Source organism: Panicum virgatum, chromosome 7K (assembly GCF_016808335.1).
Source record: "Panicum virgatum strain AP13 chromosome 7K, P.virgatum_v5, whole genome shotgun sequence".
NCBI lineage: Eukaryota > Viridiplantae > Streptophyta > Magnoliopsida > Poales > Poaceae > Panicum > Panicum virgatum.
Genome location: NC_053142.1, coordinates 47,689,730 through 47,702,102, shown reverse-complemented (window position 1 = coordinate 47,702,102; position 12,373 = coordinate 47,689,730). Strand labels below are relative to the sequence as shown.

Here is a 12,373-nt window from a genome sequence, read left to right as displayed (position 1 = left end):
AGTACATTTGCCGTGTTAATGACCTCTGCGTGATGAGTTCTGAACCCCCAAGAAAGAAGTGCTGCTATTCTGGTAGAATGCATGGGAAAGGTGTGACACGAACAACGTGCGGTCACGTACGAGGAACGGGAGATGTATTTTCGCGTCACCGTTCGTTCCATTCGCTTACCAACACCATCCTGTCAGCCTCATCGTCGGTTTCACAGTGTCCGTACGGTGCAGTTGGACGAGGCTGACACTGATGATGCCGATGCACCTGGACGTATGATTGTTTGACTCTTCCGTGCGTTTCAGTTGGGAGCTACTACTCTAGCTAGTAGCGAGTGACCGGAGGGCGGGCCCCACGTGCTCATGACGATCCTGTGAGACGACTAGTCCAAAACACCATCGTAACGGGGGGTGATCGACCCGACGGAAACGGCCGCTCGAGCCATCATAGCCCGTCGTCGTCAGCTGCGGTTGGAGGTGATATCAGATCGGTGCCGCACTGAGTCGTCGCGCTAGTTTAGTGCGGCATGTTTGTGTGCATGGGAGTAGATCAATCACCGGCCGGCCGTGGTCCAGTCCAGCAGATGGAATTAGGTTTTTTTCTGATCCAATCCCGTGCACACAAGTTGTTGGGTTAGTATCAGGTTAGCAGATGGCATTGCAGCATGGCCGTACGTTCCGTTACCACAGATCGACATGGCTTTGAGAAAGGCGGCTGCCGTGCCAAGCTTTTATAACGGATGAGAGCGTACTATTGCGGTACGTGCCCCTTGTCCAGGCAGAAGGCATCCAGCAGCCGACCTCTTCCAACCACACCGAATTGGGGGCCAAACCGTCACTACTAGAAAAAGCGGCATTCGTCCACCTCCGATTAGTACCGGTTGCTTCAATTGAAAGTGATCGGGTGCTCTAGTCTAAGAGGGGGAGGGGCTGAATTAGGCACTCTAAAAACTTAGATCTATGGCTCCAACTAGTTTGTACAAAACTTAAACTAAAACATGCTATCTAGATGTACAACTAGGTTGTTCTAGTGTGAAACCCCTATCCCAAAAGAGTTTTAGCAATCTATAGCCTTTCCTATCAAGAAACTATTCTATGAAATTAAAGGCACACAAATTCCAAGTATGAAATGCGGAAGCTTAAAGAGCGGGATAGGAGATAGCAAACTCTTGACGCGGGTGTTTATCCCGTGGTTCGGTTAGTCACAAAGTCACACCTACATCCACGTTGTTGTAGCACTCACTAAGAGTATTGCTACTCGGCCACCAAGTCTCTTCCGTGAACACAATCACGGTCACCTTGGCCCCGGGTTCCACTAAGGAGCTTCTCCACAAAGGATGGGGGTCTCCACGTCCCCCGCACAAAGATGTCGTCGCCGCTCCACACCAAGTCGGAGGGTCGATGACGTTGCCGGCGAGCTTCACACTCCAAGATGCCGGCGCACCAAGCTCTTGTTTTGGTTCGCTAATAAACCACAGCACAAAGGCTCAAGGCCTTGCAATCTCACTCACTAAGAGCTAATCCTTTACACAATACTCTCAAAGTGTGATAAGGGCTAAGGATATGAACACTAAGCTCTTGGATGGCTTGGAGTGGTTCTTGGGTGTGTATGTGACTTCCTTGGACTCCAGCAATCTTCAAATGGCCGGGGTGAGGCGTATATATAGGCCACCAAGTCTTGTAGTCGTTGCTCCAACGGTCAGCAGAAAACTGCGTATCATCGGATGAACCGATGCCTCTACCTGGGGTAGCGTCGGTTCATCCGGTCACTCTATGCCCGAAGTAGCCGTTGAATTCCTGACAGATGACACAGTGACCACCGGTTGAACCGATGCTTGACCGTCGGTTAAACCGGTCACTCACAGCACTCAACGCCTTCTTTTCTTCTGCTGACGTCATTACACCGGTGCTTTGCTCCGATGCATCACCGGTTCAACCGGTGCTGAAGGAACCCCCGTAGGGGCAGCCATTCGGCCCTTCTCTTTCTCTTTGTCATCACTTGAACCTAAAAGTCTGAGAATGGTCATCTTAACAATCATATTAGTCCAAGTGTTGTGTTGTCATTCGATCACCAAAATCACTCGAAAATGTCATAAATGGTGCCATGTTCGTTTCACTTTAAAGCCGGTATTAATGTCAATTTAGTACCGGTTCTACAACACAGTGCCCCCCGGAGCCATTTAGTACCGGTCATATCTCCACCCGGTACTAAATGCCACCATTTAGTACCGGTTGGTGTTATAGCCCGGTACTAAATGTCTCCCGAGGGCCCGCAACTATTTAGTACCGGTTTTTAACACCACCCGGTACTAAATGGTGGCATTTAGTACCAGATGGTGTTATGGCCCGGTACTAAATGGTTCACCTAGGTTACTTTAAAAGAATAACATCTTCCATGCACTCACATGGATTGTGTGGATGTTATGGTAAAGGAGACTACGCGCGAAGCCACAAGTCACAAGTTTAAACCCCGACGTACACGCATTTATCCGGATGTATTTTTTCTAAAGAATGGTACATTTAGTACCGTGTGCGGCAGCCGGTACTAAAGGCGCCATGCGCCCGGTACTAATGGCCCTTTTTCCTGCAGTGCGTTTTAGGTATGGTGCCGGCCCTGGCAGGCATCTCTTGAATCAGAACTAACCATATCCATCCATGATGGAATGGAAAACCACCGTCCTGTCGGCCGGACTTATTGCCTTATTGGTTGGTGCACAGAGAAGAAGGTTCGATAGTGGCACATAGCAAATGGACCGGACATTTCTCGTGGTGATTAAAGCTGGGCTGGATCTGTATCGATCGCTCAGCTTTATCCGCGCTAGGGATCATCAGTGATCCAGTGTCACATGTACATCATCGATCTTATCATCGGCCGAGACCGAGAGAGCCTCACGAGTCTAGCTCCTCCCTGATCATCAGAGTGAGCGTTTGTGTGGCTGGCCTCGATGATGGGTCGAGCTGCATCCATTAGCCTTTGTTGTAGGGCATGCAGCAAACCGAGTTACTAGCTTCCATGAGCCACTAGCTAGGGTCACTAACTGGGGCGTATCACACACCACAATATATGGGCGGCGACAAGCTGAGAGCTTGGGGGAGCGACACGGATGCGCAATTATAGTCGTCATCGTCGTCGTCGCGAGAGGGACATATAGATGATATATACATATATAAGATTTTAAGAGTGTTTGGATCCAAATGCTAATAGTATATGAAAATGTTAAATTTTAGCATTTGCTCATATAAAAAGAAGTGATAGTGAGATGCACTAAACTTTAGCCAAAAAATTAAAAAAAATAGCATAAGATACGAGTGCTAATTTTTTCCCCCACTAGGTAAGGCCAACAGAGAGGCCCACCGGTGCCACCGTGGCGGCCTGGGACGCGCCACACAGAGGGGGCCGCGCCTCCAACATGCGCGCGCCCCACTCAAGTTTAATCCATCCAAATACCAGACCCTTTATCATTGCAATGCCAAAAAACAATATTTATGTTATGCTAATGTACGTCACGAGATAAGAGCAGCTGATGGGAAGGCGCAAACAACAAACAGTTCGCTATCAGGGGAACGTGCAGGCTTTGTTACGAGCGGAGGGAGGGATCGGAGCGAGAGAGAGGTAGTCTGCAGCGTCCTAGTCCTAACAGGGGCTGTTTGGTTGCCTGGCTAAAGGCTGGACAGGCTAGCGGTATGCAGGTTTCAGACGTTTAGTTCCCTGTACTAGCTTTTAAGCCAGGCTCCAGCAATGCGAGAGAGGGCCGGAACCTGGCTTGCTGGAAACGCGGGTCGCTAGCGTTTCCAGCAAGCCAGGCTTGCACAAGCCTCGCTGGTTCAAGTACTTGTATATTCTCACCTCCAGAGCAAGGTTTACATTACCAACCGGTCCGGCCAAATCGGTGGAGTCCGGTACCGGTATATTGGATCGGTTTGGCCGAAAACCGGTTCAAACCGGTCGAAGTCAAATTTAAATTTAAAATCCTCTATGCAAACAGTTCGTACCGGTATACCGGTCGGTTTGATTGATAACCGGTCAAATTTATTTTTCTTTTCTTTTTTGGTTTAAATTCAAATGCCCGCAAAGTATACTAAATGAATGTTTGTGTAACATGTTTTAGCCTAATGAACCCTCCAACTCTCTTTTGTAATACTTTTACATTGTATTTGTATACTTTTATATGCATGCTTTTTTTGTTTAACTTCAAATCCCCGCAAACTATACTAAATGAATGAATTTTTGAGAAAATTTGACACCATTAGATTCATCACACCTTGAAGTATTTTTAGGAATTTTTTATTTTTTTAAATTTAAATTTGAATTTTAAATTTGAGCCAGTTTGGTACCGGGCCGGACCTCCCACCGGTTTGGTGAACCCTGCTCTGGAGAAGCTCACCAATCATCAGTGCGGATGCGGCGGCGGAGCTCACCGGCTCCCGCGTGCGCAGTCAGACGAGCACCTGCAAGGACACTGCGGCGAGTCCCCCGCACGTGGCCAGTGGAGCGCCCGCGCGAACGCCGAGCGGCTCGGCGTTCCCGGCTTCCCGCACGCGGTGGTGGAGCTCGGACCCTCCGCGTCCCTCCGCTGGGCAGCTCCTCCTCCCTCCGCTCGGCCGCGTGCCTCCCTCCAGGGCCGTCTCGACAAAAATGGAGGCCCTGTACAAATGTCTAGAGTGGGGCCTACTTACTTGACTAGCAAAAATATAACATAAAATTAACGTGTACATTATAATATGAAATAGCATCAGGAAACAAGTCATACATATTTAATCTTCAATTCTTTGCTTTCTTTTACCTTTTGAGAACCCGAATCATATTTTCTAGACCGATTTGCAGAAGACATGATTTGATCTTGAGACAATAAACACCTAGATCAACTGATGCACACATATACAAAACATCAATCAATTATCGATTCATTCATAAATCATAATCATCATTTATCCATTAAACAAAAGGAGTATAATGACTTGTGGTTGTGGAAGACTAGCATTAGTAGCAGTAACCAGCAAGTAGTAGTGACTTACGGTTGTTGAAGTTCAGGTTCAGGCAATCAACACGTAGAGGTAGAGCCTGCAGGCGTGCGGACTGTGGAGTCAGCCAGTCAAGTCGTCGAGATGGTGTGCCGTCGTTGCGTCGCGGCGATGCCCTATTAGGCTATTACCCTACGGCCTGCGCTGCGGAGCCGCCGGCGGCCGGCCCTAATCGCGACGATGTGTGAGCTGCGTGATCGAAGGCGAGACGTGCGCTGCGGCCACAGGAAAGGCAAATCGAGCACTAGCAACAAGAAAACATGTGCTGATTGCCTAATTCTAATAGGTCTAATGAGCTGTTGCCTGAGAATTTGGGACCCCTTGAAATTGGGGGCCCTGTTCGGTCGAACCTGCTGCACACCCACAGGACGGGCCTGCTCCCTCTCGCTCCCACGCCGGGCAGCTCCGCGCCTCCCCCGCTTGCACGCTTTAGCGCCCTCCGGGCTGCGGCCGCGGCCGTATCCCATTCGCCACAAGCCATCGCCCCCCTCACATCATCGTTTGCTCATCGCGGCAATCCGCCCTTCTATGCGCAGGGGTGAGCTTGCATCCAATCCCAATCCCAATCCAGTCCGGTCTTTATTCTCCTCACCTCGTGTGCTCAGATTTTTTACTCGTGTACTGAGATTTTTGCATCGATTTTTTGATTGGTGGAGGACATGCCATTTCTCGAGGGATGCGAACCAACTGTTGCTCCTCGAGAGCGCAATTGGGGGCGGAGGATTCCCGGTGTCGCATCAATCCTTCTATTTGTATTCTTTTTTTTTCAATTTTTATCGATCGGTGGCGAGTGAGATCTAGTCTGATTTAAGATGCAGCGATTATTTCTTCCTTTATGTTGATTTAAGACGATTACATGCAGATCGGACAAGCTCAGCAAGCTTGAGATGCAGAAAAAGAAATTAGTTTCTAGGAGAGTTGCATCCGGTGGCGGGGTAACTTCACCTCATATCTAGCCCACGGTTATAGTATTACTATAGCCAGCCAACCAAACACAGTAGCACACAGTCCAGGCCACGGTAAGTCATGCAACCAAACATGATCTATTGGATCTGTTAACCCTGACTTGAGCTGTTTAGTTTGCTAGCCAGGCTAGCTCTGGTCCAACAACCAAACACACCCATAATTGTCGGCTGGAGACGGTCACACGGAGCCCAGGCCCACGTGGGCGCCAAAGCGCCGGAACCGAGGTAGATTCACCTTCCGGGGGTGAAGGTGCATGCAGATCCTCCCTGTTCTAGAAGAGGAGCTGATAGGTTAGTCATTGGTCATGTTAGGTCTTGTTTGGTTATAAGTCACGTTAAAATTACACGAAAAGATAAATATCCGCATGAAGTACTAAATAAAGTCTATTTGCAAAAAAATTCAGGGATGAGTGTAACTTTTCGTGACGAATCTAGTGACGATAATTAATCCACAATTTGCTACAGTGGTACTATAGTAACCATTCTATAATCGTGCGGTCAGAGGACTCATTAGATTGGTCTCGCGAATTTACCAGGGATCCTAAATTAATAGTCAAAAGTAAAAAAAAATTCACAAAATTTTTTCCATCCCAAACCAAACATGGCTTGGCACGTAGAGTGTCCGCCGACGGCATAGCATAGGGGCGCTGCACTCCGATGGGTCTGACCGCCGGTCGCGTTACTGGGCTACTTGTGATTGGGTCTTTATTGGACTAGGCGTTTAGCGTGAACAGACGGGGCGGGCCTCGACCTCGAGAGAGGTGGAGGAAAAGGGGGATCGATGAGCCCATACTATATTATTGGGCCGGACGGGTTTGTAGAGAGTTAGGTGGCGTCGCATCATCCATCATCCCTTCTGGCCTTCTAGTACATCTCCAACGGTGGTTAATCACACGCCCTAACTATTGCAGTGTGCATGTGTGTGATCGTGAGTGGACCCGTCACACTCATTCCTACCTCTCCAGAATTCTGCGTTTTAATCTAAAATTGAGCCAATAAATCGGCTCACTTGTGTTATTGCTAGGATAAAAAAAAATTCAGAACATTTTTTTGTTGTTCGAATAATAACAATTGTTTCAGCAATATAAAAATATTTTGAAATAAAAAATAATTATTGGACATTGTGTGATGATTTAATATTTTTTAACATTTGCGTTCTAATTCGACTTCCCGCTTTCAGGGCTCTCGGTTAATTCTGGCCCGTTCATACCCGGCGGCGGACCACCGACACCGCACGAGCGACTGGCGGTGGTGGTAAACAACACCACCTGGGCCAGCGGACAGTACACTATGCAAGCACGCGCCTGTGGAGGTGGAGCGGAGCGCCACCCACCAGCTGCCCTCGCCTCCGGGGGGGTCTGGCCCTGGGGAGGTGAGAACAACGCCGGGATCACCACGTCGCCGGAGGATGCACGCCGGGATCATCACGGATCTACAGCTCGATCCGCGAGCCCCCTGTCTGCCGTGCCGTCGGTTTCGCTGGCGCGGGAGAAGCGGCGCCCACAGCGGCGGCACGCGCGCGCCGCCATGTTCCACGGGAAAGCTGGATCGCCGCCTGCACGCAACGCACTACGCCGCCACACTGACACTGCCGTGCATGGTCCATTGGCGAGATCGCGACGGCAGGCGCCACCGCGTTGTCCCGTTCCCACACGTCCGGACAGCACGGGCAGCCTGGCAGCAGGTAGTACCACCTGCAGTCATCAAGTCACCTGGTAGGTTCGCACGACACAGCAACTCGATCATAGGAAGGTACAGAGTTCAGGAGTCCGGAGTGCCTCAACAAATCCTAAACACGGCAACATTATTCTTTCAGCAAACGTAGTATCCTGAAATCCTGATGCAGCAATATATAACAAAGGTCTGAACACACGACACCACACATCACGCTACCACCAGCATTATTTATGTTACAATGCACCGCTGCTGGCTGGCCTGAAGCCTGTGATCATCCTTCACCGACGATAGCCACCGGCATGACCGGATGAAGCAAACTACTAACCCCAAAACCAAACCATATCCTCATCAATCAATAGTACAAAAGCAAAGCTAAATTGACGCTCGTGACCAGCTAATAATGATGGCCTATCATAACAAGAGGCCTGGTGGGTGGGTGACGTGGGTCCCGCTAGCTAGCTAGCTAGGCGGCCGCTCACGGGGAGGAGCCGAGCTGGACCTCCGTGCCGCGCCGCGCGCCGCGCCGGCCGCGCACCACGTACGCCACGGCGGCCGCGATGCCGACCACGGCCACGGCCGCGACGCCGCAGGCCACGCCAGCGGCCACGGACACGGACCTGCGCGCCGGGGCGGGCGCCGCGGTAGTGGCGGCGGCGCCGGTGGTTGCGGCCGCGCCCGTCGCGGTGGTGGTCGGGATCGCCGAGGCCTCCGGCTTGGCGGCCATGCTGCTGGCCGCGGGCATGGAGCCGTCCAGGGCCTCCGGGAGCGCCGCGGCCTCGGGCTTGAAGAAGGTCTGCATCGCCGGCGTCGCCTCGGCGCTCCCGCCGGTGAAGTCCTCCAGGCCGTGGGACTCGGACCTCACGGCGAACAGCGCCAGCACGCAGAGCGCGACGAGCAGCGGCCTCGTGGACGCCATTGCTGCTTCCAGTCGTCGAGCTGTCGTCGTTGCCAAACAAGCGTTAGAAAAACAGCCCAATTAGTAAATTGCGGCACGACTACATTCTTTCCCCCTTTCATCAAGATGCAGAGCCTCCAATTTCCATGCATATTTCAAGAAATGCAGATAGATTTCATCAGTTGCTTCAACGAATTGTAGGGGCGAGAATTGGACCCACTAATTTTGTAATCGAGATATCGAGGTCCCACACCGATGGATATGGATCTGAGTACGCTCCTGAAGCTACAAACAAACATGTCCAGTCGCAATTCCCAAATTCCACAAAGCTAGAGCGCAGACGAAAAAGGTTGCTTTCTTTCAGTAACACGACGTACCTTTGCAGCTGAGGGGAAGCCTAACGCTCGTGATGGAGAAAGGACTAGTGAGGAGCACAGGGGCGGCACTTGAAGGTTCAGACCTAGTAGGGCCTTTTATACACACTCCGATCCCTGGTAAGTAACCCCCTCTCTCACTCTCTATCTCTTAACCAAAAGAGTATGCGTTTTTTTTGGGTGGGGTGTAGGGGGGGGGGGATGCGTTGTGCGTGAGAGTGAGAAAATGGTGAGGATCTGTCTGCCTGCTGCTCTGTATGTAGGGCTCACTCTTTTTTCTCGTGCTGGAGTCTGGACTCTGGAGTGAGAACAAAGCTAGAATGACCACGGTTGGGACTCGGGACTCTCTGTGTGTGTGTGTGTGAGAGAGAGAGAGAGAGAGAGAGAGAGAGAGAGAGAGAGAGAGAGAGAGAGAGAGAGAGAGAGAGGGGCCCATGTTAGGTGATCATGTGAGCCATTACCAACCTCTGTCGGCTTGCTTCGATCTACTATTACCACATACGCCACCCGTGTTGAGATTCTGCAGCCGTACTGGCCTCGGTCTCGTTCGAGCTGCCACCACCTCCTCTCCATTCATCGCTAATGCGATCGAGATGCCGGGATTCACGGACAAGCAAGCCACCGCTCCGGCGGAGACGACGACGGCGGCGTGCACGGGAAGGGAAGCCATTAATCTTGTCTCCCTCCCTAGGGCCTAGATTCTCGCTTAATGAGGCCACGAGAGCGTTAACTCGATTATTAGCTCATGCGTCGCCTGCTTGCTCCTGCCGGGCAGTCACGGCTTTCTTGGCGTTCGCCCGTCCAATCACGGACGGAACTCCCGTCACTCCACGCCTTCCCGTTCCCGGCCGGTGAGACGGCGACGAGATCCACACCGACGCACAGGGCACCAGTGCTACATCGGTTGTTGCCGTTGGATTAAGCTTCAGCAGCAGATACCTCTTCGTCGTCGTAGCCTGCAGCGGCCTATGCACCCATCAGAATCGTTTTACTGACTGACTACTGACGATTAGCCAGTCAAGACCTTGTTGGGGTTTACGATGCATGGAAATGGAAAATGGACAAGTGGTCATCTGCTCCTATACTCAGGACAGTAGTGAGCTAGCGAAAGTCTACAGTCTACTACTAAAGTGCGAGTGTCTCTGCAGCTAACAACTTTCATCTGCATATTGGATCTACATGAACAGGCAAGGAATCTTGTAAACCAGAGACCAGGGTAGGTCTGGTGTCTGCTGGTCCAGTGCGTAGGAGAGAAGAGATGACACAGAACGGCGGCCTGGCACGGGCCAGACCCAGACGATTATATTAGTTGGCAGCTTTTGGACGCTGCTCCTGCTACCTAACCCCATAAATCCATAAAGGTTACCACCATATCATCATATGGATCAGGACAGAGATTGTGGCAGCTGGTAAGTGTAGCCGGATGCTCCGATGACTGAACGGCCATGGCTCCTGCTATCTTCAGAGATTCTTCAGAGACGGTCGAAATCTACTGCCTGTTCATCAGTCTAATAGAACAAACTCTTCTCTGATGGAACTAACCTCGAAGATTTTTCTTGACCATGCCGCGTGAACTCCAGCGGAATCTGATCTACCCGCCGGACCGTAGCCCGACAGAGTTTCACCACGGACCTTCGGCCGTGCATTATCTTTTGATGACGGGACAACACCTGTCTGTACGGGAATCTGGCTTCTTGCGAGGTGACGTTAAATGGGTGCGGTGTGGTAGGCTGGTAGCTGGGGGCACCTCTGTCCCAGCGTGCTGTTCAGCGGTGACAGTGCTTTTGATGCGTTGTGCATGGTTGGATTAATTTGCTGTCAGAGTTTCACTTGTCTAGTGCGAGATGAAACACACGTGCTGTAGCTGTAAGCTTGTACTTGGTGTTGAGTACATGGTGTCGAGCCTCTTTTGGTTGCAACTAGTTGCCGTTGCTGCTCCTTTTTTTTTCAGTTGCCTCTCTGCTTTTTGCCGCCCTCTCCCCTTGCATGCAGTAATAACCATGGGTAATTCGGTAAAACAGTCACCAGCATGGGAAACTCGTAGCTGGAATCTACCGCGCCAAGTGTGATTTTTCAGAGATGCGGCCTGTCTGTCACCTTAATAAGAAGCTTTTGGGGAACGAAATGTGCTGGCTAAAGTTTGGCCTCCTCAAGAGGAATTAGCAGCACCACGCCCAACCAAAAAGCCACTACGACTACCGGCCAGTGATCTGAAGCCAGTGACGATGGCGCTGAACCTCCTTTTTTTTTTTGCCCTGGTGTGCCAGCGGATCTTGAGAATTGCGAATTTGCAGCCTTGGAGAAGCCCATAAGCCCAATTTGATCGAAGAATTCAGACTATGTCGGCCCAGCAAAAAGAAGCTAGCGGATCGTTGCGTTAACAGCCCAACCCATTGTACATTTAACTCCTGAAAAGAAAAGGAAAGTCTCTCAGAAAGCCCAGCCCACAAAACGTCTCCAGGCCGCGCCGCCCGTGCGCACTGCGCAGGCCGCCGTCTCCAGCCACGCCCTTCTCGGACGGCCCGCCGAGGCGGCGACCTTTTCCCTGGTCCTGACTCCTGACGGCAGCAGCAGCATTGTGGCCGTGCAGCTGAGCAGCGCGCCGGTGAGGCCACGGCGCCCGCGAAGAAGGGCACGGCCAGCGCGAGTGACCACGGCGGTGCGCCGGTGCCGGCGACGAGCACCGTGTCCTGACGAGGACGCAAGGACCAGCGGGCGGCGGCTTCCGCGCTGGCGGTGGAAACTGGAGATCCCCGACCGAGGGCGACCACCACCTTCTGCATGCTGATGCAATTTAACTTTTATGCATGCTCTGTTCTCCTGGCGGTCCAGGAATTTAGTTTTCGCTAAACGTGGTTTTGGTACACGAATGATACATGAAAATACTAGTGTTTGCTTAGGTGCCGTAGATTTTCAGAGCTTTGTCAATGCCTCAAAACGAATCGGTTGCTGCCTTTTGTTTTGTTTTTTCGTGGTGATGAATGCTGAGACAGTGAGACTACCCTCTAGCAGTCCCTGTGATGGGTGGACTGTTGACAGTAATCTCTGCCTCTCCGGGCTGCAATCCAACCCAACGTTCTGAGGCTTTGTTTAGATGTGTAAACTTTTGGGTGTAAACTTTCGTTTGTATTTGGTAATTATTATTCTGTCATGGGTTAATTAGGCTCAAAAGATTCGTTTCGCAAATTATAGACAAACTGTATAATTAGTTATTTTATTTAGCTATATTTAATATTTTATGCATGCGTTGAAATATTTGATGTGATGGAAAATCTTGTAAAGTTTTGAAATTTTGAAGACAACTAAACAGGGCATGAATCATTGGAGCTGTCAGGACGCACCAATTTTCAATGCCTGTCAACTTATGCTTTGTCTGAATTATTGCTATTATTTTAGCAGAAACACAGCCATAAAACAATTCAGCGCCCTACACCTCCATTGTTTGTGTGATA

The 12,373-nt window shown here is 50.8% G+C and overlaps 1 protein-coding gene across 1 annotated transcript; it reads right to left on the bottom strand.

The window, feature by feature from the left end:
- Positions 1–7,760: 7,760 nt before the first annotated feature.
- LOC120641811 lies at positions 7,761–9,091 on the bottom strand. Its single transcript, XM_039918062.1, has 2 exons — positions 8,925–9,091; positions 7,761–8,588 (listed from the first exon to the last, which is right to left on the bottom strand). Exon 2 carries the CDS (start codon positions 8,566–8,568, stop codon positions 8,128–8,130), a length of 441 nt encoding a protein of 146 aa, XP_039773996.1. The 5' UTR covers positions 8,569–8,588; positions 8,925–9,091; the 3' UTR covers positions 7,761–8,127.
- Positions 9,092–12,373: the final 3,282 nt, after the last annotated feature.

Bases quoted from the DNA above. Each gene is read 5' to 3' on its own strand.
- LOC120641811 (XM_039918062.1), bottom strand. From the start codon at position 8,568: ATGGCGTCCACGAGGCCGCTGCTCGTCGCGCTCTGCGTGCTGGCGCTG.